Below are 23,567 nucleotides of genomic sequence, written 5' to 3' on the forward strand. Positions count from 1 at the left end.
GTACCATGAACCTAAAAAAAACACTCACTGTAACCCGACTGATCGCTCTTTTGGACTTTTCGCAGCCGTTAGACTTTCGACATGTAATTTTAAGGTCAATAACTCGTTACTTTTTTTAATTTCCATAACCCTCGTCTTAATTCGGTTTTCACAGCCATTTCACACTCCGCAAAATCCTTCACTGTGCAACTGGAGGGTCGGTAACTTGTGTCTTTCTTTAATTCCACTAACTATAGTCTTCATTACGTTTGCACAGCCTTTTCACTGCGGTCAAATCCTTCACTATGTTACTTGTGGGACGGTAACTCGTTCATTAATTCTCATAACTTTAAGTCTTAATTACGTTTTCACAGACTTTTCACTGCGGTCAAATCCTTCACTATGTTACTTGTGGGTCAGTAACTCGTTCATTAATTCTCATAACTCTAGTCTTCATTACGTTTTCACAGACTTTTCACTGCGGTCAAATCCTTCTCATAACTTTAAGACTTAATTACGTTTTCACAGACTTTTCACTGCGGTCAAATCCTTCTCATAACTTTAAGACTTAATTACGTTTTCACAGACTTTTCACTGCGGTCAAATCCTTCACTATGTTACTTGTGGGTCAGTAACTCGTTCATTAATTCTCATAACTTTAAGACTTAATTACGTTTTCACAGACTTTTCACAATGTCATCAGTCAAATCCTTCACTATATTGTAGGGTCAGTAACTCGTTCATTAATTCTCATAACTCTAGTCTTCATTACGTTTCACAACCCTCCACAATGTCACATCAGACCAAAAACCTCATATCTAGGGTGTTTTTTGGACTCTGTGTCTCTCCTTAATTTTAATAACTCGTCTTGATTCGCTCTTAAAAGCCTTTCCACAACCCTCCACAATGTCACATCAGACCAAAAACCTCATATCTAGGGTGTTTTTTTGCTCTCTCTCTCTCTCTCTAAATTTCCATAACTAGTCTTGAATCGCTCTTTACAGACTTTCCACAACCCTCCACAATGTCACATCAGACCAAAGACCTCATATCTAGGGTGTTTTTTTGCTCTCTCTCTCTCCTCTAAATTTCCATAACTAGTCTTGAGTCGCTCTTAACAGCCTTTCAACAACCCTTCACAATGTCACATCAGACCAAAGACCTCATATCTAGGGTGTTTTCTCGCTCTCTCTCTCCTCTAAATTTCCATAACTAGTCTTGAGTCGCTCTTAAAAGCCTTTCCACAACCCTCCACAATGTCACATCAGACCAAAAACCTCATATCTAGGGTGTTTTTTTGCTCTCTCTCTCTCCTCTAAATTTCCATAACTAGTCTTGAGTCGCTCTTAAAAGCCTTTCCACAACCCTCCACAATGTCACATCAGACCAAAAACCTCATATCTAGGGTGTTTTCTCGCTCTCTCTCTCCTCTAAATTTCCATAACTAGTCTTGAGTCGCTCTTAAAAGCCTTTCCACAACCCTCCACAATGTCACATCAGACCAAAAACCTCATATCTAGGGTGTTTTCTCGCTCTCTCTCTCTCTAAATTTCCATAACTCGTCTTGAGTCGCTCTTAACAGCCTTTCCACAACCCTCCACAATGTCACGTAACACTGAAAGCCTCATATCTCGCGTGGTTTCCTGCCTTCTTTCACTCAGTCCCAAGAGTCGATGTGTTACCAGGGGCTTAATAACTTGCATCTCGCGTGTTCCCTTCACTACCTCGCCTCATGTTAACGGCCCGTCTGTTTTTACTTAAGTTAGACAGCTCTGGGTCACGATACAGACGCACAGCTGACTGCCTAACTGCCTGACTGACTGACCACGTGGCTGAGAGAGAGAGAGAGAGAGAGAGAGAGAGAGAGAGAGAGAGAGAGAGAGAGAGAGAGAGAGAGAGAGAGAGAGAGAGAGAGAGAGCTATTACATAAGGGATAGGTGGTCACGGTATAAGGAAGATAGTGAAATGTGAACTGGTCTCTCCGTAGATTTTTGTACATATATTATCCGTGGTCAATGTTTTCTCTCTCTCTCTCTCTCTCTCTTCTTTCCATAGAGCTTTGAGAGAGAGAGAGAGAGAGAGAGAGAGAGGAAATTCGTTTTGAGATGCAAGGAAAAAAGAAAGGAAAAAAAAGGAGAAGAGGAGGATGGATGGAGTGGAGAGGGAGTGGAAGAGAGGAGTAAGGATGCGTCTGGAGTGGGAGGGGCGAAGGGAGTGGGTGGAGCGGGGTGGAGGGGAGTGGAGCGGCGAAGTGGCGCTAGACATTGAACCCATCCACCCCACGTTTCCAGTTCTCACTTGGAAACACACACGTACACACACACGCCCACACACGACCTCGCACGCCCTTACCCACCACGCCCACGCCCGCACACACACGCCCAGCCCTCTCGGTGAGTGGGATATTGATCAAATCGGCGAGAAGAGCGAGAGAGAGAGAGAGAGAGAGAGAGCGGGAGAGAGCGAGAGAGCCGTCCAGAAGAGGTAGTTCGGCTTCCAGTTGCTTTGGGCTGTCGGCGGCGGCGGTTGCGGCGGTGGAGGCGGAAACAGCAGCGGTAGTGACATCAGCGGCAGTGGCGCATTCCTGGTGCAGAGCTGCGCTGACCCACACACCGACTCAGCACCCACTCAGCACCTACTTAGCAGACAGGCAGTGGTGGTGGTGACTGGTGGTGAGTGGTAGTGACTGGTGACGGTGGTGGTGGTGTTGAAAGTGGAATACCTGTGTGGTTGTGGTGGTAATGGTGGTGGTTGTTTGGTGGTGGTAGAATAATTTGGAATGAAGGCATAGCAGACAACCACAACCTCTCTCTCTCTCTCTCTCTCTCTCTCTCTCTCTCTCTCTCTCTCTAACACACACACACACACACACACACACACACACACACACACACACACACACACACACACACACACACGAATATATATTTTTGGGCGTGGCTCCAAGCTGGCTGTCTGCTAGGGTTTTTCTCTCCTCCTCCTCCTCCTCCTCCTCCTCCTCCTCCTCCTTTTCCTCCACCGCCTCCTTTTCCTTTTTCTTTTCCTCTTCCTCCTCCTCCTCCTCCTCCTCCTCCTCCTCCTCCTCCTCCTCTTTCTCTTTTGTTACGGTGAAGATGTTACATAAGAGTTAAGTAGGGAGAGAGAGAGAGAGAGAGAGAGAGAGAGAGAGAGAGAGAGAGAGAGAGAGAGAGAGAGAGAGAGAGAGAGAGAGAGAGAGAGAGAGAGGCAGACAGACAGACAGACAGACAGACAGACACAGACAGACAGACAGGCAGATAGACCAACCGGCAGACTGAGAGAGAGAGAGAGAGAGAGAGAGAGAGAGAGAGAGAGAGAGAGAGAGAGAGAGAGAGAGAGAGAGAGAGAGAGTAGAGCAAGATATATAAATTAAGAGATTAGTGGTATATGTTTTAAAGGGAAAGAGGTGGTGGAGAAGGTGGTGGTGGTGGTGGTGGTGGTGGTGGTGTTGATGAACGTGAGCAGGTGGAGATGGCGGTGAGTGACGTTCTGAGGAGGAGGGAGGAGAGAGAACGGGTGATGGATGTGGTGGTAGTGGTGGTGATGATGGTGGTGGTGATGATGGTGGTGGTGATGGTGGTGGTGATGATGGTGGTGATGATGGTGGTGGTGATGATGGTGGTGGTGATGATGGTGGTGATGATGGTGGTGGTGATGATGGTGGTGATGATGATGGTGGTGAGTAAGGTGTTGGGAATGAAGGCGTCGATAAAGAGCGCATAGTTCCTCTTTAGAGAATGGGCGGCGTGCATGTTAACTGACTCTCTCGGTTAAAATGCATACACTTAACAGCTGGTGATTGGCATTCAAAGTTACTGAATTTTTGACAGGGTGAAAAAAAGTGCTTATATATTCAACTGGAGTGAGATTTTCCATGGGTATAAATTAACGTGTATTGGTTTGACTACAGGGGAAAGGTGGTTATACGTGTGTACGTTATCGAAATCTAAATATCTTGTTTGCTTTAAAAGATATAAACTAAAGAGAAAACTGGTATCCGAAATCACTGATCTTTTGGCAGGGGAAAAAAGTCCTTACATATTTAGCTGTAACAAGATTTCGATTGTGTATTGGTGTATATTATCAGAATTTTGATATCTTGTTTGCTTTAAAAGATATAAACTAAAAAGAAAACTGGTATCCGAAATCACTGATCTTTTGGCAGGGGAAAAAAGTCCTTACATATTTAGCTGTAACAAGATTTCGATTGTGTATTGGTGTATTGTATTGGTGTATATTATCAGAATTTTGATATCTTGTTTGCTTTAAAAGATATAAACTAAAAAGAAAACTGGTATTCGAAATCACTGATCTTTTGGCAGGGGAAAAAAGTCCTCACATATTTAACTGTAATAAGATTATCCATGAGTATAAATTATCGTATATTGATGTGTATACAGGCGAAAGGTGGATGTATTGGTGTATATTATCAGAATTTTGATATCTTGTTTGCTTTAAAAGATATAGACTAAAAAGAAAACTGGTATTCGAAATCACTGATCTTTTGGCAGGGGAAAAAAGTCCTCACATATTTAGCTGTAACGAGATTATCCATGAGTATAAATTATAAATTATCGTATATTGGTGTGTATACATGAGAAAGGTAGTTCTACTTGTGTATGCTATCAGAATTTAGATATCTTGTTTGCTTTAAAAGATATAAGCTAAAATATAATGGTATGGTAGAACTTGAAAAGGAGGATGCTGGACATATGTTGGTAGGCTCTGAAAGCACTGTATAGGAGGCGAAGGGTGGAACTTGACCTTCGTTGGTAAACTCAATCGACTGACTGACTGACTAACCTGCTTATGGGAAGACTTATACGAGAGAGAGAGAGAGAGAGAGAGAGAGAGAGAATTTAAAAGTAACACAAAATTTCTGTTTTTTTCCTATTTTGTTCTCTCTCTCTCTCTCTCTCTTATTAGCTGGAGGCAATATCAGTTTGAGCAGTAACTAGAGGAGGGGTATGGGGGAGAGAGAGAGAGAGAGAGAGAGAGAGAGAGAGAGAGAGAGAGAGAGAGAGAGAGTGCGTGTGCGTGCGTGTGTGTGTGTGTTTACAGGTCACCTCCTCCACAGCCGTCATGGACTCAGCCGTCGGTTCACATAGGCCTACAGACGCCCCTCCAAGCCTACCGCCAAAGGTGAGTAATTTCCTCCTAACCCTCCCTCTCCTCTCTCCAGTTTCCTCCCTTCCCTTCCTTTTCCCTTCCCTTCCCTTTCCTTTCCTCTCCTTTCCTTTCCTTTCCTTTCCTTTCCTTTCCTTTCCTTTCCTTTCCTTCCCTTCCCTTCCCTCTCTCCAGTTTCCTCCCTTCCTTTTCCTTCCCTTCCCTTCCTTTCCTTTTCCCTTCCCTTCCCTTCCCTTCCCTTCCCTTCCCTTCCCTTTCCTTTCCTTTCCATTTCTTTCCTTTCCTTCTCTTTCCTTTCCTTCCTTCCCTTCCCTTCCCTTCCCTTCCCTGTCCTTTCCTTTCCTTTCCTTTCCTTTCCTTTCCTTTCCTTTCCTTTCCTTTCCTTTCATTTCCTTTCCTTTCCTTTCCTTTCCTTTCCTTCCCTTTCCTTCCCTTCCCTTCCCTTTTCTTTCCTTTCCTTTCCTTTCTCCCTTTCCTTCCCTTTCTTCTCCTTTCCTTCCCTTCCCTTCCCTTTTCTTTCCTTTCTCCCTTTCCTTCCCTTCCCTTTCTTTTCTTTTCCATTCCTTCCCTTCCCTTTCCTTTCCTTTCCTTTCCTTCCCTTCCCTTTCCTTCCCCCTTCCATTTCCTTCCCTACCTTCCATTCCACTTCCTTTCCTTCCCTTCCCTTCCCTACCATTCCATTTCCTTCCCTTCCCTTTCTTTTCCCTTTCCAATGCCTTCCTTTCCGTTCCCTTCCATTCGATCTCCTTCCCTTCCCTTCCCTTCCCTCCCTTCGCTTCCTCTCCCTTCTCTCCACCCTTCCCTTTCCCTTCCCTTCGCTTCCCTCCCTTCCCTTAGTAATGCATACCTACATGCCTCATATCTGCCATAATATAAAATCGCACGCACATACACACATACACACAACACACACATGAACTGATTCGTGTGTACGTCTTGTGTGCGTGTGTTTGTGTGTACAGGGAGTGGAAACGCCTGCCACTACGACTGCTACGACTGGCCCGACGACGACTACTCCCGACGTGACCAAGGCAGTGTCCTCGGTCGGGAAGGCGCCGCCGGCCGAGCAGAATGGCGTCGCTACAAGAATCCCCGACTTGGAGGCTTCAGGCGCCGACCACAAGCCACTACCGGAGCCGACCTTACCCACGACGACCCCCAGCAAGGTCACCGAGGAGGCCAAAACGACCCCACGACCTCCCGACGGGAAGGAGGAAAGTGCAGTAACGACCTCGAAAGATGTGAAAACTGATCTCGCGAAGTCGCCGCCGCCACCAGCCGCTGTCGGGAAGGAAGCAGCGCCCCAGGCCAAGGCTACTCTTGAACTCGATGTTAAGGACGACAAGACGACCTCGGGGAACGACCAGGTGGCAGGTAAAGGGAGTGTGAAGGAGGGAGAGAAGGGGAAGGAGGCGGAGGAGAAGGAGAAGAGCGTGTACGAGGAGAAGGAGAGGGACGAAAAGGAGGTGGAGGAGGAGAAGGAGAAGGAGGAGGAGGTGAGGGAAAAGGAAGCGAAGAACGGAGTGGAGGGAAAAAAAGACAAAGTGGAGGAAAGGAAAGTGAGTGGAGAGAAGGGAATGGAGGAGGAAGAGAAATTAAACGGAGAGAAAAATGGAGGAAAGGAGGACAATGGAGAGAAAGCAGAGAAAGGGAACGGAGAGAAAGAGCACGGAGGAAAATTAGTGGAGGAAAAAGATGTAGATGGAGAGAAAGTGAGTGGAGGAAAATTAGAAGAGGAAAAGAAGGAAGAAAAGGTGGATGGGAAGGAGGAAAGGAAGGAAGACAAAGAGGCTGGGAAGGAAAATATGAAGGAGGGGATGGAAAAGGAAGACAAGGCAGAGGTGAAGGAGGAAAAGAAGGAAGAAAAGAAGGAAGAAAAGCCTGAAGTGAAGGAAGAAAAGCCTGAAGTGAAGGAAGAAAAGGAAGACAAGCCTGTAGTGAAGGAGGAAAAGGAAGGCAAGGCAGAGGTGAAGGAAGAAAAGAAGGAAGACAAGCCTGAAGTGAAGGAGGAAAAGAAGGAAGAAAAGCCTGAAGTGAAGGAGGAAAAGAAGGAAGACAAGCCTGAAGTGAAGGAAGAAAAGAAGGAAGACAAGCCTGAAGTGAAGGAGGAAAAGAAGGAAGACAAGCCTGAAGTGAAGGAGGAAAAGAAGGAAGAAAAGCCTGAAGTGAAGGAAGAAAAGAAGGAAGAGAAAAAGGAAGAGGAGGAAAAGAAGGAAGACAAGGCAGAGGTGAAAGAAGAAAAGAAGGAAGAAAAGCCTGGAGTGAAGGAGGAAAAGAAGGAAGACAAGGCAGAGGTGAAGGAGGAAAAGAAGGAAGAGAAGGAGGAAAAGAAGGAAGACAAGGCAGAGGTGAAAGAAGAAAAGAAGGAAGAAAAACCTGAAGTGAAGGAGGAAAAGAAGGAAGACAAGGCAGAGGTGAAAGAAGAAAAGAAGGAAGAAAAACCTGAAGTGAAGGAGGAAAAGAAGGAAGACAAGGCAGAGGTGAAGGAGGAAAAGAAGGAAGAGAAAAAGGAAGAGAAGGAGGAAAAGAAGGAAGAAAAGCCCGAAGTGAAAGAGGAAAAGAAGGAAGACAAGCCTGATGCAAAGGAAGAAAAGGAGGAAAAGAAGGAAGAAAAGCCTGTAGTGAAGGAAGAAAAGAAGGAAGAGAAGAAGGAAGAAAAGGAGGAAAAGAAGGAAGAAAAGCCTGAAGTGAAAGAAGAAAAAGAGAAGGAAGAGAAAAGGGAGGAAAAGAAGGAAGAAAAGCCTGCAGTGAAGGAAGACAAACCTGTAGTAAAGGAAGAGAAGAAGGAAGAGAAGGAGGAAAAGAAGGAAGAAAAGCCTGAAGTGAAGGAAGAAAAACCTGTAGTAAAGGAAGAGAAGAAGGAAGAAAAGGAAGAAAAGAAGGAAGAAAAGCCTGAAGTGAAGGAAGAACAACCTGTAGTAAAGGAAGAAAAGAAGGAAGAAAAGGAAGAAAAGAAGGAAGTGAAGGAAGAAAAGAAGGAAGTGAAGGAAGAAAAGCCCGAAGTAAAGGAAGAAAAGGAGGAAAAGAAGGAAGACAAAAAGGAAGAAAAGGAGGAGGAAAAGCCTGAAGTGAAGGAAGAAAAGCCTGAAGTAAAGGAAGAAAAGAAGGAAGAAAAGGAGGAAAAGAAGGAAGAAAAGCCTGAAGTGAAGAAAGAAAAGCCTGAAGTAAAGGAAGAAAAGAAGGAAGAAAAGGAGGAAAAGAAGGAAGAAAAGCCTGAAGTGAAGGAAGAAAAGCCTGTAGTGAAGGAAGAAAAGCCTGAAGTGAAGGAGGAAAAGAAGGAAGACAAGGAGGAAAAGAAGGAAGAAAAGTCTGAAGTGAAGGAAGAAAAGCCTGAAGTGAAGGAGGAAAAGAAGGAAGACAAGGAGGAAAAGCCTGAAGTGAAGGAGGAAAAGAAGGAAGACAAGGAGGAAAAGAAGGAAGAAAAGCCTGAAGTGAAGGAGGAAAAGGAAGAAGACAAGGAGGAAAAGAAGGAAGAAAAGCCTGAAGTGAAGGAGGAAAAGAAGGAAGACAAGGAGGAAAAGAAGGAAGAAAAGCCTGAAATGAAGGAGGAAAAGAAGGAAGAAAAGCCTGAAGTGAAGGAGGAAAAGAAGGAAGACAAGGAGGAAAAGCCTGAAGTGAAGGAGGAAAAGAAGGAAGACAAGGAGGAAAAGGAGGAAAAGCCTGAAGTGAAGGAAGAAAAGAAGACAGAAATTAAGGCAGAAGAAAAGAAAGAAGTGAAGGAAGACAAACCAGCAGTGAAGGAAGACAAAAAGGAGGAGGTGAAGGAAGACAAGAAGACAGAGGAGGAAGAGGTCAAGAAGAAAGAGGAAGACAAGAAGGAAGAAGACAAGGAGGAAGAAAAGAAGGAAGACAAAACCAAAGACAAGGAGAAGAAAAAAAAGGAAGAAGAAAAGGAAGACAAAGGAGAGGAAGCACCCACTGAAGAAGACAAGGGAGAGAAGGAGAAGGGAGAGAAGGAGGAAGCAGAGACGAAGGAGAGGAAGACAGGGACAGCGAGAAGAGGAAGAAAGATAACAAGAAGAAGACAAACAGGTGGGAAGAGATAGAGAGAAGGAGAGAGAGAGGGAGGGAGAAAAGTGAAATTCCAAAGGGCAGTTTCTTTTCTCTCTCTCTCTCTCTCTCTCTCTCTATCTATCTATCTCTATCTATCAATGTCTATCTATTTGTATCTATTTGACCCTCCATGTCTAAGTCTTTCATCTCCTCCAATGGCTTCTATATATATTTCTTTTTTATAAGTGAATGCAAGTTTACTGATTTACCTTTTGATTGCTTTCTGTATGTATATTTTCATGTATCATCATCTGCTTATGTTCCACAGACTTTACATGTACTAACTGTTATGGCATGCTGGCAAGTTCTCATTTCATTCATTTCTTGTACAGACCAACAGTGAAATGAACATGATATTATTTCTTGTGTAGATCCATGACACAACACAAGCTTATTTTTCTCTATCTGGCAAAGGTTTCTGTTGTCAAATCAGCTTTTCTGCCCTTCCGTCTCTCTCCTTCTGGCTGCTTCTAGGCCTCTTTTCCTACACTGCCTGCCCCGGACACCCCTAACAAAGCTAAGCACAGCAAACACACACTAGCAACAGGACATGAATCAAGAAAGGAACCAAAGTCTCCCCTTGGATAGCCACACTTTGCCCCCAACTCTCCCTGAAACTCTCCTGCACCACAAGGCCCATGTTTAAAGATCTCCCTGGCCAATGACCCAAACCGCCATGGCTACTCCAAGAGCCAAAACACAAAAAGGAACTTGCCAAATGCCCCGGAAATTGCCAAACATCAAAATTCTGGCCTTTACAGAGCCTAGCTACCATGCAAACTACATGAGTGAGGTTCATCCTGTTCCCTGGCCCCTAAAAACACAGCTGAACACTATGAGAAAAGTAAAAAAAAAAAATAAAAAAAAATGAATGTGCCAAATGCCCCGGAAATTCCCAAACATCAAAATTCTGGCCTTTACAGAGCCTAGCAATCACACAAACTACACGACTGAGGTTTTTCCTATTGCCTGGCCCCTAAGAACACAGCTGAACACTATGAGAAAACACCTGTCGTCAATATCGTGGCCTTCCTCCAGCCTAGGGCCACTACAGACCACATCACTGAGGTACTTTCTGTCACTCTTGCTTCCCTGGCCCTGAGAACACAGATATACACATAGCAAACCAGTACTAATCTTAAGGATGCAATGTCTCTTCTGCTATCCAGTTTGAAGCTCGCCTGTATCAAAATTTTAACTCTGTCGCAGATTAATAATGACAAAGATTACTGAATTGGAATACGTAGTGTCACCCTAACTGCCCTGGCCCACAAAACACAGCTCGGAACGGCAGCCAAACAAGGACGCCACCAAATTTTAGCCTGCAACCCAACTCCGAAATTCATCTGCCTCAAAATTTTGTCCGTACCACCACAACCACAACCAGTGCTGCCACCATACTACCACCACTGCTACTACCACCACCACCGCCAAGAATTTGCACATTGGCTAAAACTCAATTTGCAGTTGGTTCGTAAAAATGGCAAAAATGACATCCATACCACCACCACCACCACCACCACCATCACCTCCACCACTACTACCACTACTACTACTACTACTACTACAACTACAACCACTACTACTGCGACTACTTCAAAATCTGGCTCCCAAACTCATATTGGTAAAAAAATACTGGAAATTACATTGAAAGAACTGTTCTGTCATTGCATATTCCTCCTGGAGACCAAAAACCATGATGAAAATTGTCCCAAAATCCACAAAAATCAGCGAAATGAAGACAAATTCACGCAAAGATTAATGTACAGATTTTAACATATCAGGCGCCCATACAATAGCATTCAATTCCTCGGTTGAAAGACTTGGCTGATAAATTACTCTCTCTCTCTCTCTCTCTCTCTCTCTCTCTCTCTCTCTCTCTCTCTCTCTCTCTCTCTCTCTCTCTCTCTCTCTCTCTCTCTCTCTCTCTCTCTCTCTCTCTCTCTCTCTCTCTCTCTCTCTCTCTCTCTCTCTCTCTCTCTCTCTCTCTCTCTCTCTCTCTCTCTCTCTCTCTCATATAAAAATGATACGGTTATTTTTAAGATCAGATAACACAGATTGAATTACCTGCTTTTCTCTCTCTCTCTCTCTCTCTCTCTCTCTCTCTCTCTCTCTCTCTCTCTCTCTCTCTCTCTCTCTCTCTCTCTCTCTCTCTCTCTCTCTCTCTCTCTGTTGCTTGTAATCACTGTTGCCAAGTCAACCACTAACCTATGTGTCGTTTTATAAGCCAGTGGCACAAACACACACCCAATCATGTGCCCAGAGTGTCAACTTTGACCTGACCTCCAGTACACCAGCTGACCTGACCTCCATGCCTCCTATGCTGCCAGCTAGATGTTCGTCTGGCCTATGCTTGCACACTGGATTGGCCTAAGCTAACTACACTATAGGTCGCCCGCAAGCATGGTGTTAGAAAAGCCAGCCGTGTGTGTGTGTGTGTGTGTGTGTGTGTGTTTGTAATTTTTTTTCTTATTATGCCTAAAAATTTTGTTTAGATTAGATACACATGATTTTTGGTGTGTGTGTGTGTGTGTGTGTGTGTGTGCGCGTGTGTGTGTGTCAGTCTACCGCCATCAATCAGGTAACGTATCTACTATCAATTTTCCGCTTCCTGTCTGCTCCTATTTTTGCAATGTTTATTTTTCTCTGTGTGAGCGGCGGCACTGTTTTGACACACCGGCCCAGTGCCTCCTTTTGTAGTGCCAGTATTAGTGAACGCCAAGGTATTCTTCTAGCCAGTCTATATATATGGGTACTTAGCAGAACTTCATCTATATATATAATAAGCACCTAAGAAGACTGACCTAAGTTTAACCCGTCCACTGCGATTGGCACGGATCTGTCCTCCACTGGTAGCCTGGTAACATATAGTCCCAGGTCTTTCTCTGCCTCTATGGTGGATAGTGGAGTGTTTCCCATGTGGTACTGGTATGCTGGATATCCCCTCCCAAGGTGCAGGACTTTACATTTTTCCTCACTGAATTGTAGCAGCCACTTTTTGCTCCATTCCTGCAGCTTGGTGAGGTCTTCTTGTAGGAAACTCGCAGTCAAGGGATTAACCTTAGCCAGTGGTGTCGACAGAAAGCTTCCAGCAGTATAAGAGTATAGTTTAACGAGAGGCTTTTAGTGTAGGGGTTAAGTGTTTGAAGCAATATTCTACAAGACCGAGACTCCGGCCAGGTTGTAATCCACTCTTTCCGTGTTGTCTTTCAGAAGAAGGCCATGACAGTGGGGTTGACGAGTCCACCCAGGCTAAGGTGAGTGAGTGAGTGAGTGAGTGAGTAGAGAGAGTGAGTGAGTGAGTGAGTGAGTGAGTGAGTGTGTGAGTGAGTGAATGAGTGTGTGAGTGAGTGAAGGAGTGAGTGAGTGAGTGAGTGACAGTGAGTGAGTGAGTGAGTGAGTGAGTGAGTGAGTGGGTGAATGAGTGAGTGAGTGAGTGAATGAGTGAGTGAGTGAGAGAGAGTGAGTGAGAGAGAGAGAGAGAGAGAGAGAGAGAGAGAGAGAGAGAGAGAGAGAGGTGGGTAACAGACTCATCCACCACAGGAGAATGGTGGCAGCCGGTCACCCTCAAAGAGTTCCCGCAGCTCACCCAAGAAGCGGATGCCCCGATCATCCGACCCGTCCCCCATGAAGACCCACACGCCCCAGTCATCCGCCTCGGTAGAACGGAAAGGTGCGGTAGAATAACAATAGATGAAAGATACATAATAGATAATAATAAAAACAGTAACAAAAATAATTAAATAACGCAAATAGTAGTAGTACTAGTAGTAATATAGCCCTCCTCCTCCCTCCCTCACTGTCTCCCCTCCCCACCCAGTGCCCATGAACAAGATCGAGGTGGGGAAGAGCGCCTCGCCGAACCTGAAGGCCGTCAAGTCCAAGATCGGCAGCATGGACAACGCCACCTACAAGCCTGGCGGAGGGAAGGTCAAGATCGAATCCAAGAAGCTTGACTACTCCAAGGCATCCAGCCGAATCACAGCGAAGAACGACGCTTATGCTCCCGGCGGAGGGGACAAGAAGGTAGGGGAAGCTTCTCTATTTACAAGGGTTGGTATTATAAGACCCTTCCGCTTCTATCATCATCTATTTCTAAAGGGTCAAAGATGGGGGGAATTGGGTTCTAATGAGTGTTTCTTTAGGTTCATGGTACATAGGAAGGGTCAAACTACCACAAGGGTCATAAAACTACCACTGGAAATGCCCACAACTCCTAAGAAAGCCTTGTCAAATATGTGTTCTTGGGTTCATGGTGCGGAGGAAGGGTCAAACTACCACAAGGGTCATAAAAATACCCGTGGAAATGCCCACAACTCCTACGAAAGCCTTGTCAAATATGTGTTCTTGGGTTCATGGTGCAAAGGAAGGGTCAAACTACCACAAGGGTCATAAAACTACCACTGGAAATGCCCACAACTCCTACGAAAGCCTTGTCAAATATGTGTTCTTGGGTTCATGGTGCAAAGGAAGGGTCAAACTACCACCAGGGTCATAAAACTACCCCTGGAAATGCCCAAAACTCCTACGAAAGCCTTGTCAAATATGTGTTCTTGGGTTCATGGTGCAAAGGAAGGGTCATAAAACTACCACTGGAAATGCTCATAACTCCTACGAAAGCCTTGTCAAATACATGTTCTTGGGTTCATGGTGCATAGGAGGTCAGAATACCACCAGGGTCATAAAACTACCCCTGGAAGTGCCACAACACTGACAGGCTGTAAGAGGTGAAGCTTGGCAGTTCAAGTTCAGAGGAGAAGTCAGCATGACCATAGGGTCATAATACATCAAGGGAATCAATAACTCCTATGAAACAATCTATAATACATGTTCTTGGGCGATGAATATATGACAGAATATATGAGGGGAATTACAAGGAAGGCAACACTGACAGGCTGTAAGAGGGTGAAGCCAGGCAGTTAGCAAGTTCAGAGGAGAAGTTAGCATGAGCATAGGGACAGAATACATCAAGGGAATCAATAATATGAGACAATCTATAACACCTCATCCCACGCTGACAGATTGAGTCCCAGAAGCTGAAGTGGAATGTCCAGAGCAAGATCGGGTCGCTGGACAACAAGGACCACAAGCCAGGCGGTGGGGACAAGAAGATCGAGAGCCAAAAACTGAAGATCTCGGCACAGTCTAAGATCGGCTCCAAGGAGAACATCAAACATAAGCCTGGCGGTGGCGAGATCAAGGTGGGTTGTTTTTCTTGCGCTTTTTGGGTTGTTTTATGGTTAACGACGCGACTCAAGGGGAGGAAAAGGGTAAATGAAAGTTCGTTAAGCATCGTTTGTTTCGCTGAGGTTCTGTTTTAATTGTTTTTTGAGGGATGAAGAAATAATTAGATGTTGTTGTTGCTATTGTTAATGATGGGGCTATTATTGTTGTCATTGTTATATCGGTATTTTATTTTATTATTATTATTATTATAATTAGGTATTACTATTATTATTATTATTATTATTATTATTATTATTATTATTATCATTATCATTATTATTATTATTATTATTATTATTATTTTTTATTATTATTATTAATCATGGATGTTGTCTTTTGTGAAGGGGATTGTGCAAGCTATACCTACAAGTGAAAACACACACACACACACACACACACACACACACACACACACACACACACACACACACACACAAACATACATACACACTCCTGTATACCACAACAACTAGTAAATACACACACACACACACACACACAAACATACATATATACACACTCCTGTATACCACAACAACTAGTAAACACACACACACACACACACACACACTGTGAAACTGTAAAACACTGTAAAACTACAACTAGGTAAATACACACACACACACACACACACACACACACACACACACACACACACACACAAACATACATACACACTCCTGTGTACCACAACAACTAGTAAACACACACACACACACACACACACTGTAAAACTGTAAAACACTGTAAAACTACAACTAGGTAAATACACACACACACACACACACACATACACACACACACACACACACACACACTATACCCTATTATAAGCCCTCCATTTCTTCCTCCTCCTTACGCTTGACAGAGGAAGAATTCATCGGCAAGATCTGAGGGCAAAGTAAGTTGACGGAAGAACACTTTGCAACACACGGAACAAACACCCTATTTTAAAACGTCTCAGCTCCCCAGTTTGTCTGTTTGAAAAGCCTCTCGTGGAAGTTGCCGGGGTTTTCATGGGCTGTTTGGCGACCCTAGTGAGAGATTTACACACTGAAGGGGAAAAAAAAACACCCATGAAAACCTGGTTAATCTTCTCAGTGGCTTTGGGATATATTGGTAATGGGAGAGAGTCTATTTGGAAAGCCTCTTGGAGAAGTTGCTGGGATTTTCATGGGCTGTTTTGTGACCCTAGTGAGAGTTTTACATGACCTCTCCACCTTGAAAAGAAAAAATGCCCATGAAAACCTGGTTAACCTTCCCTGTGTGTGGCCCTGGGAAATAGTCATAATGGGAGAGTCTGTTTGAAAAGCCTCTTGGAGAAGTTGCTGGGATTTTCATGGACTGTTTTGTGACCCTAGTGAGAGTCTTACACAACTTCCCCGCCTTGAATGGAAAAAATCGCCCATGAAAACCAGGTTAACCTTTCCTGTGGCCCTGGGAAATAGTCGTAATGGGAGAGTCTGTTTGAAAAGCCTCTCGGAGAAGTCGCTGGGATTTTTCATGGGCTGTTTTGTGACCCTAGTGAGAGTTATACACGACTTCCCCGCCTTGAAAAGAAAAAATGCCCATGAAAACCTGGTTAACCTTCCCTGTGGCCTTGGGAAATAGTCGTAATGGGAGAGTCTGTTTGAAAAGCCTCTTGGAGAAGTTGCTGGGATTTTCATGGGCTGTTTTGTGACCCTAGTGAGAGTTTTACACAACTTCCCCGCCTTGAATGGAAAAAATCGCCCATGAAAACCTGGTTAATCTTCCCTGTGTGTGGCCTTGGGAAATAGTCGTAATGGGAGAGAGTGTAGAGATTGCCGGGCTTTTCAAGGACTGTTTTGTGACCCTAGTGAGAGTTTTACCACCTTGAACTGGAAAAACCAACCATGAAAACCCGGTTAAACTTCTCAGCGGCCTCAGGGAATACTTGCAGAGAGAGAGAGAGAGAGAGAGAGAGAGAGAGAGAAAGAGAGTTGCTGGGCTTTTCATGGACTGTTTTAAAATCCTAGAGAGAAAGTTTTAAATGTCCTGTCTATGAACGGAAAAAACCACCCATGAAAACCCGGTCAACCTTCTCAGCGGCCTCAGGGAACAGTCGCCATGGAAGCCTGATACGTTTAAGAATAAGGACACACAGAGTCTCCCACCAGAGCAAAATTACCTGCATTGCTTTCACAGACTGTCTGGGGTGCCACAACAGACAGGCCACAGGTCGATGTGTGTGTGTGTGCGTGTGTGTGTGTGTCCGTGCATTCACCCCCTCACCCCACACTCACTCGCTGTATAAATGACAAGCTCTCACAGGCAAGGGTAGTGTATGTAATGCCCAGATTATTGTTATCATTATCTTTATTATTATTATTATTATTGTTATTAGTGTAAGGTTCCTAGAATGAGGGACTTTATGTTAATGTTGAATCTGGGTATTGCAAAAGTGGTTGCCAGCTCACAGTATTGTAGGCACTGGTTGTCTGTCACTCTCTCACTCTCTCTCTCTCTCTCTCTCTCTCTCTCTCTCTCTGTTTGTCTATTTCCTTCTCTCCATCTGTATGCATGTTTTCTCCTTCTTGCTCTCTCTCTCTCTGCCTGTCTGTCTGTCTGTCTATCTGTCTGTTTCTCTCCCTGTCCTTCCCTTTCTCTCTCCCTCTCCCTCCCTTTCTCTCTCCCCCTCTCTCTCTCTCTCCCTGCCTGTCTGTCTGTCTGTCTATCTGTCTGTTTGCCTCACCATCAGTCTGTTTCCCTCCCTGTCCCTCCCTTTCTCTCTCCCCCCCTCTCTCTCTCTCCCTGCCTGTCTGTCTGTCTGTCTATCTGTCTGTTTGCCTCACCATCAGTCTGTTTCCCTCCCTGTCTCTCCCTTTCTCTCCCCCCTCTCTCTCTCTCCCTGCCTGTCTGTCTGTCTGTCTGTCTGTCTGTCTGTCTGTCTATCTGTTTGCCTCACCATCCGTCTGTTTCCCTTCCTGTCCTTCCCTTTCTCTCTCCCTGTCCCTCCCTTTCTCTCTCCCCCTCTCTCTCTCTCTCCCTGCCTGTCTGTCTGTCTGTCTGTTTGCCTCACCATCAGTCTGTTTCCCTCCCTGTCCCTCCCTTTCTCTCTCTCCCTGCCTGTCTGTCTGTCTGTCTGTCTATCTGTTTGCCTCACCATCAGTCTGTTTCCCTCCCTGTCCCTCCCTTTCTCTCTCCCCCCCTCTCTCTCTCTCCCTGCCTGTCTGTCTGTCTATCTGTTTGCCTCACCATCCGTCTGTTTCCCTTCCTGTCCCTCCCTTTCTCTCTTCCTCTCCCTCCCCCTCTCTCTCTCTCTCCCTAACCCCCTCCTAGGCATACCAGCTTAACCCAACAACTTAACCTAACCCAATATCTTTTTGCCTTCCAGATTGAGAACAAGAAGCTGGATTTCAAGGAGAAGGCCGCCAGCAAGGTTGGTTCACTAAACAACGTCCAGCACAAGGCAGGTGGAGGGGATAAAAAAATATTTGACGACAAGGACTACTTGAAACAGGTGCAAGGTTCGCCGTGTCAAACTCCAACTAGTAAGGCTTCATCCGAGGCCAACCTCTCGCGCACACAGGTAAGGAAGGGTTAAGCTGAAATGCCGGGATTTTGCTCTTTTCTATACTCCAACACGACCTCTGCGTAACGAAACACACGAGAAATTAATCCAGACAAGGGAAGGCTTTGCCGGCGCCGGGGATCGAACCCGCGACCAGCGTAACAGGAGAGCCACTCCTTTACCAGTCGGCCAAAGAGGTGCCCCCCTGGCTAAGTGGGTTATGGGAGGCTTGCCCATCAGGCAAGTCAGCACTACACGGCTCCCCATTCCCATTTAGATTAATTTCTGTGTGTTGAGTTCCCATTTTCTATGGACTTCGGAGAGCATGGGCCATCACTCTACCTGTTACCCTCTCGGGGTGACACAACAGAACCACAGGAGAGGATGCCACCGCCTTGCCACCAGTGAAATGTAAGGATTTTCTCTTTTCTATGCTCTCACACGACTACTGTGTGTAACGAAACACACGAAATATTAATCCAGGCAACACTCCTTTACCAGTCGGCCAAAGAGGTACCCACTGGCTAAATGGGTTATGGGAGGCTCGCCCATCAGGCAAGTCAGCACTACAAAGCCTCCTCTAGGGTGGCCGTGACCTCTTGTGTATTGGCGGTTAGCTATATTTTTAAGAGGGACAAGTTTCTGAAGCTCATGTTAGGCTTGGCAAGATACAGAACAGAGAGGAAGGAGTTTAATGATCAGCTAAAAACTCCCTTACTTTTTGGTGCTACGGAAACTGTTTAAGATCTGTGTTTACACTCTTGATAAACAGTTCACAATGGCATTAGTAATAGAGGGAGTAATACACAGGCTTGTCATTATGTCCTATACTTAATTTCCTGCAAGAATCTTCACCTAGACTTTCTCACATAGTTTACAATGCCGTTAGTAAACACAGTATGGATATCAGTATTAGCTAAGTCCCTGTTTTGGGTCCTCCTTCCCTAACACCAGAGAATACATGTTAGAGGGGAAACTTTCATAATATCAATAGTATATGTATGGCAGCGTTGATATTAGCCAAGTCCCTAATCTTTAAGGCCACTCCTTCCCTCACACCAGAGAATACATGTTAGAGGGGAAACTTTCATAATATTAATAGTATAAGTATGGCAGCATTGATATTAGCTAAGTCCCTAATCTTCAAGTACTCCTTCCCTCACTAGAGACAATAAATGGATGCCTGGCTTAGGATCAGAGGTGGTATAACCTGTACTAATGCTTCTCCTTCCTTCCAGAGCCCCAGTCCAGCCCTGACCTCCCCGGCCACACAGGTAAAAGCTCGACGGAAAGTCACGCACTCACTCGCCAAACCTGCCCGCCCGCTCTCGGCTTCCTACCACCTCGCTGTCTAGTGCATCTCTCCTTTCTGTGCTTGCTGGGTACTTGGGTATGGTGATAAGCTTAAGAAGCATACCCCTGAGATTGAGACAGCGTAGACATTGCCTTGTTAACCCGTCCGCTGTGACTGGCATGGATATGGCCTTCACTGGTAGCCTGGTAACACAGTACACTCCCAGGTCTTTCTCTGCCTCTGTGGTGGATAGTGGAGTGTTTCCCATGTGGTATTGGTGTGCTGGATATCCCTTCACTGGTAGCCTGGTAACATACACTCCCAGGTCTTTCTCTGCCTCTGTAGTGGATAGTGGAGTGTTTCCCATGTGGTATTGGTATGCTGGATATCCCCTCCCAAGCTGCAGGACTTTACATTTTTCTTCATTGAATTGTAGCAGCCACTTTTTTATCCATTCCTGCAGCTTGGTGAGGTCTGCTTGTAGGAAATCTGCAGTCAAGGGGTTAAGAAACATACCCAGAGACAGTGACATAGGGTAGACACATGCTATTATCTTTCTGTCAAGTTTATCATCCTTTACTGTGCTTAGTTAGATAGATAACCTAAAGAAGCATCCCTCATAGCAACCTTTATCATATATTCCTCAGTCCTATAAAAGGGAAGGGTCACCAGTTGTCCACACTCCCTCTAGGCAACCACTATTGTTATGCTGATTATTATTTCCGCCTTTCAGGATGGGAGCATCGAGCAGGGCATTGCAGCTTCCGGCTCCAGCAGAGGACCGACCCCTGGGGCACACTGAGCAGCCGATAACTTTGACCAGCGGAAGGAAATGGTAACAAAGAATCTGCCAAACTGATGAAGAGAAGAACGGAGGAGTAGAAAATAGATGTGCCACTGGCGGTAGATAAGCCAAAACTGTATACAGACCAATGGAGGTTCTGCCATTTTTATGCCACAGAACTAAGCATGGAAAAAGCCACCCCTTAAGGAGCATATAACCGGGCTTGTCGGGTACCCTGGGTCCATAGATAAGCCAAACTTGCACTGTACTATAGACTCATGTATTAACTTTATCCTGTTCATCTTTCATTTATTAAAGTTTATCATGGAAAAGAAGAGCTTGTTGGGTCGCCAAAGCTGCACTGTACAGACACACACTCACTCATCATAGAATTGAGTACTACCTATATAGAGGCTTCAGTCACAGGATGAACAAGGAATATACTTATACTAGGATGGACAAGGTAGAACTAACAACGGCTTACAGGCAGAGAGATGGAGAGCCTTGAAATAAGAAGCACACCAGGTAGAGATGAAATTAGAACCATTACCTGAGCAGACATGAAGGAAGAAAGGAAGGAGGGAGGGAGGGAGGGAGGGAGAAGAGGGAATTAACAAATACCAGCATCAGAGGAGGTGGAGTATGTTGGGAAAGGCCTTTGCTGTACAGTTGATTAGTATTGGCTGATGATTACGATTATATAACTTACAGAGATAAACAAAATGTGATAATATACTTGTATGGATGGTTGTACTAGGCTCAAGGAAGGAACACAGCTTCTCACTACTCAAGAAGTCTATGGTATACAATTTGAGTACAGTTTGTAATTCATTAGAAATCTGTATGTAATTTATATGCATGTTATCTGGGATTTAATATGGCATAAAGTAAGTTCTGCCTGTTGATATGGCCAAGCTGGGTGACTCGAAGTGTTTCCGAAAGACGACATTCTGTGTATTAGTGTTTCTTCCCATTGCATCAGAGTCTTGTGGCCTGTAGTAAGGGGAGAGAGCCAGGATCATGGTCTTGTGGCTTGTAGTAAGAGGAGAGAGGTCTGGCATGGAGTTCACAACAATAGAGGCATGAATTCACAATGTATGATTCAGGATGTTATACAAATCACAACCGTACATTCTTGTGTAAAAGCCACCCTACTCAGGACTGTGATAGGGTCAATTGAGGAAGAAAAATAGTAGTAGTAGTAGTAGTAGTAGTAGTATAGTAGTATGTAGTAGGAAAAGCAGTATCCATGCCAAAATGAACCCCTAATTCAACTTGGCTGTTATGAAATCCTAAAAAAAATCACCTTTTACAAGAGTATATACAGAAGTCGAGATGGAAATTGATGAGCCAGTAAGGAACACAACATGAGTGAGAAATGCTAGCCAAAAATAATAATAATAATAATAATAATAATAATAATAATAATAATAATAATAATAATAATAATAATAATAATAATAACCAGGAACAGCTTTGGCTTGTCAACAGCAGAACCTCCAGAGCGACAGACAGATTTGTATAGCCATAGACCGAGCCTAACGTAACTTTCGGCTTTGACGCCCTTAACATTCATACTTCAACCGCAGTTATGATCGCGCTGTAACTGCCGCCACTGTCACCTCTCTTATTACTGCAGGCTCTTGGGGTTATAGGAAGCGACTTTTAACTACGCATGAAGTTCTATCCGATATGATTTTGAGAAGCTATAGGGCCAGTTAGAGCTGTGGCCGTACTATTCGCTTGACTATAACTGCGGCTATTTGTGAGTGTGTCTGTGTGTGTGTGTGTGTGTGTGTGTGTGTGTGTGTGTGTGTGTGTGTGTGTGTGAGATGTAGTTAAATAAAATCCCTAGAAAATGAGGGTTATGTGTGTGAGTGTGAGTGTGAGTGTGTCTGTGTGTGTGTGTGTGTGTGTGTGAGATGTAGTTAAATAAAATCCCTAGAAAATGAGGGTTATGTGTGTGAGTGTGAGTGTGAGTGTGTGTGTGCGTGTGTGTGTGCGTGTGTGTGTGTGTGTTATATTTTGCTTCATTCCTACTGCATAAAATTCTGTGTCTCCATCCCTAAGCAAATTTCCTGCATGACAGAATCACACACACACACACACACACACACACACACACACACACACACACACACACACACACACACAACTTCCTCTGTCTTCTTTTCTATGGAGCACCACCCAAACTTTTAACATCAGGATCATGTTCTTGTAGCTTGTAGTAAGGGGAGAGAGCCAGGATCAGGTTCTTGTGGCTTGTAGTAAGGGGAGAGAGGTCTGGCTGGTTTAAAATGGAGTTCTTTAAGCTGTTCTATGTACCAAGACCCTCAACTCCCCTTCCCGAGATATGGGTCTATAGATATTAATACTAGAGTGAACTGATAATATTCTATGGTCAATGGTTTATAAATGGATGATATAAGTAATATTTCATGAGATGTGATATGCTGCCATGAATTTTTTTTATGTGAGAGGGTCGTAAAATGTGATATATTACGAAATTCTAATTATTGTTTTCTGTAATATTGTCTGCCTAACGTCAAATCCTCTCTCTCTCTCTCTCTCTCTCTCTCTCTCTCTCTCTCTCTCTCTCATGTGCGTGTGTGTGTGTGTGTGTGTGTGTGTGTGTGTGTGTGTGTGTGTGTGTGTTCTTAACTAGCTGTATCATTATTGGATTTAGTTGAATTCATAATGTTTCATATCTTGTCAAATTATATACGGTAGTTCTTTAAATTTGTGTAGTATAATTTTGGCACATGCTATTTCAGTTGGTGTGTGCATGTGCATGTGTGTGTGTGTGTGTGTGCATGTGTGTGTGTGTGTGTGTGTTTGTGTGTGTGTGTGTGTGTGTGTGTGAGGAATGGAGACACAGAGGTGGCGGTGTTCCACAGTTTGTGATTAGGGAAAGCTTGAGTCTTGCCGCCCTGCCGAGCCAAGGCAATCCGGCGACTAACAACTCTGTGCCCCCAAACGAGGTTAGTTATAATGCCTCAAATTGCTGTGTTTTGCATTCTAATTTCTAAGTATTCAGTGTCATTACCAAGAAATGCAATAAAAAAGCACAAAATACCCAAGCGTTTCATTCAAGATAAATGATATTAATAATGATAATGATGAAATAATAAAAATATGATGGTGCACTACTACTACTACTACTACTACCATTACTACAGTGCATGGGGGGACAGTGGGGAAGGCTGCATATTTATCACAAGCCATTCTTTTTACCCTGCAATTGGTGATACAAAAGAAACTACGGACCAACACATCAAACGTCTTAAAACGCAATAGAAAAAGAATGTATGAGAAAAAGAGAGATGGAAAACTTATCATACTAACAACCTAACTATCTAAAGGCCCATTAAAGATACTGAAATAAATGATAATAATGTTAACACTCACATTAATCCCTCGCTGGCTCCTGTGTTGGCGGCCAGGTAGGTCACTCAGCCCACCTGTGCCCACCTGAAGACCGACAGGCATAGGTATCTTATTAATTTTCTTCTTTTGACCTGTTCTGCTGTGTATCGCTTCCTATAGGTCATCCT

The 23,567-nt window shown here is 44.4% G+C and overlaps 1 protein-coding gene across 1 annotated transcript; it reads left to right on the forward strand.

Annotated features, from left to right (window-relative positions):
* The first annotated feature begins 5,079 nt into the window (after positions 1-5,079).
* LOC126985178 (glutamic acid-rich protein-like) lies at positions 5,080-23,088 on the forward strand. Its single transcript, XM_050839732.1, has 12 exons — positions 5,080-5,139; positions 6,087-6,491; positions 7,044-8,039; positions 8,103-9,156; positions 12,391-12,434; positions 12,721-12,850; positions 12,998-13,203; positions 14,199-14,378; positions 15,272-15,304; positions 17,759-17,953; positions 19,174-19,209; positions 19,963-23,088. Exons 1-12 carry the CDS (start codon positions 5,080-5,082, stop codon positions 20,029-20,031), a joined length of 3,408 nt encoding a protein of 1,135 aa, XP_050695689.1. The 3' UTR covers positions 20,032-23,088.
* The last annotated feature ends 479 nt before the right edge of the window (positions 23,089-23,567 follow it).

Source organism: Eriocheir sinensis, chromosome 59 (assembly GCF_024679095.1).
Source record: "Eriocheir sinensis breed Jianghai 21 chromosome 59, ASM2467909v1, whole genome shotgun sequence".
NCBI classification, from domain to species: domain Eukaryota; kingdom Metazoa; phylum Arthropoda; class Malacostraca; order Decapoda; family Varunidae; genus Eriocheir; species Eriocheir sinensis.

Bases quoted from the DNA above. Each gene is read 5' to 3' on its own strand.
- LOC126985178 (XM_050839732.1), top strand. From the start codon at position 5,080: ATGGACTCAGCCGTCGGTTCACATAGGCCTACAGACGCCCCTCCAAGC. The intron at 9,157-12,390 runs GTGGGAAGAGAT...GTTGTCTTTCAG, and splicing joins AACAAGAAGAAGACAAACAG to AAGAAGGCCATGACAGTGGG. The intron at 12,435-12,720 runs GTGAGTGAGTGA...CATCCACCACAG, and splicing joins ACGAGTCCACCCAGGCTAAG to GAGAATGGTGGCAGCCGGTC.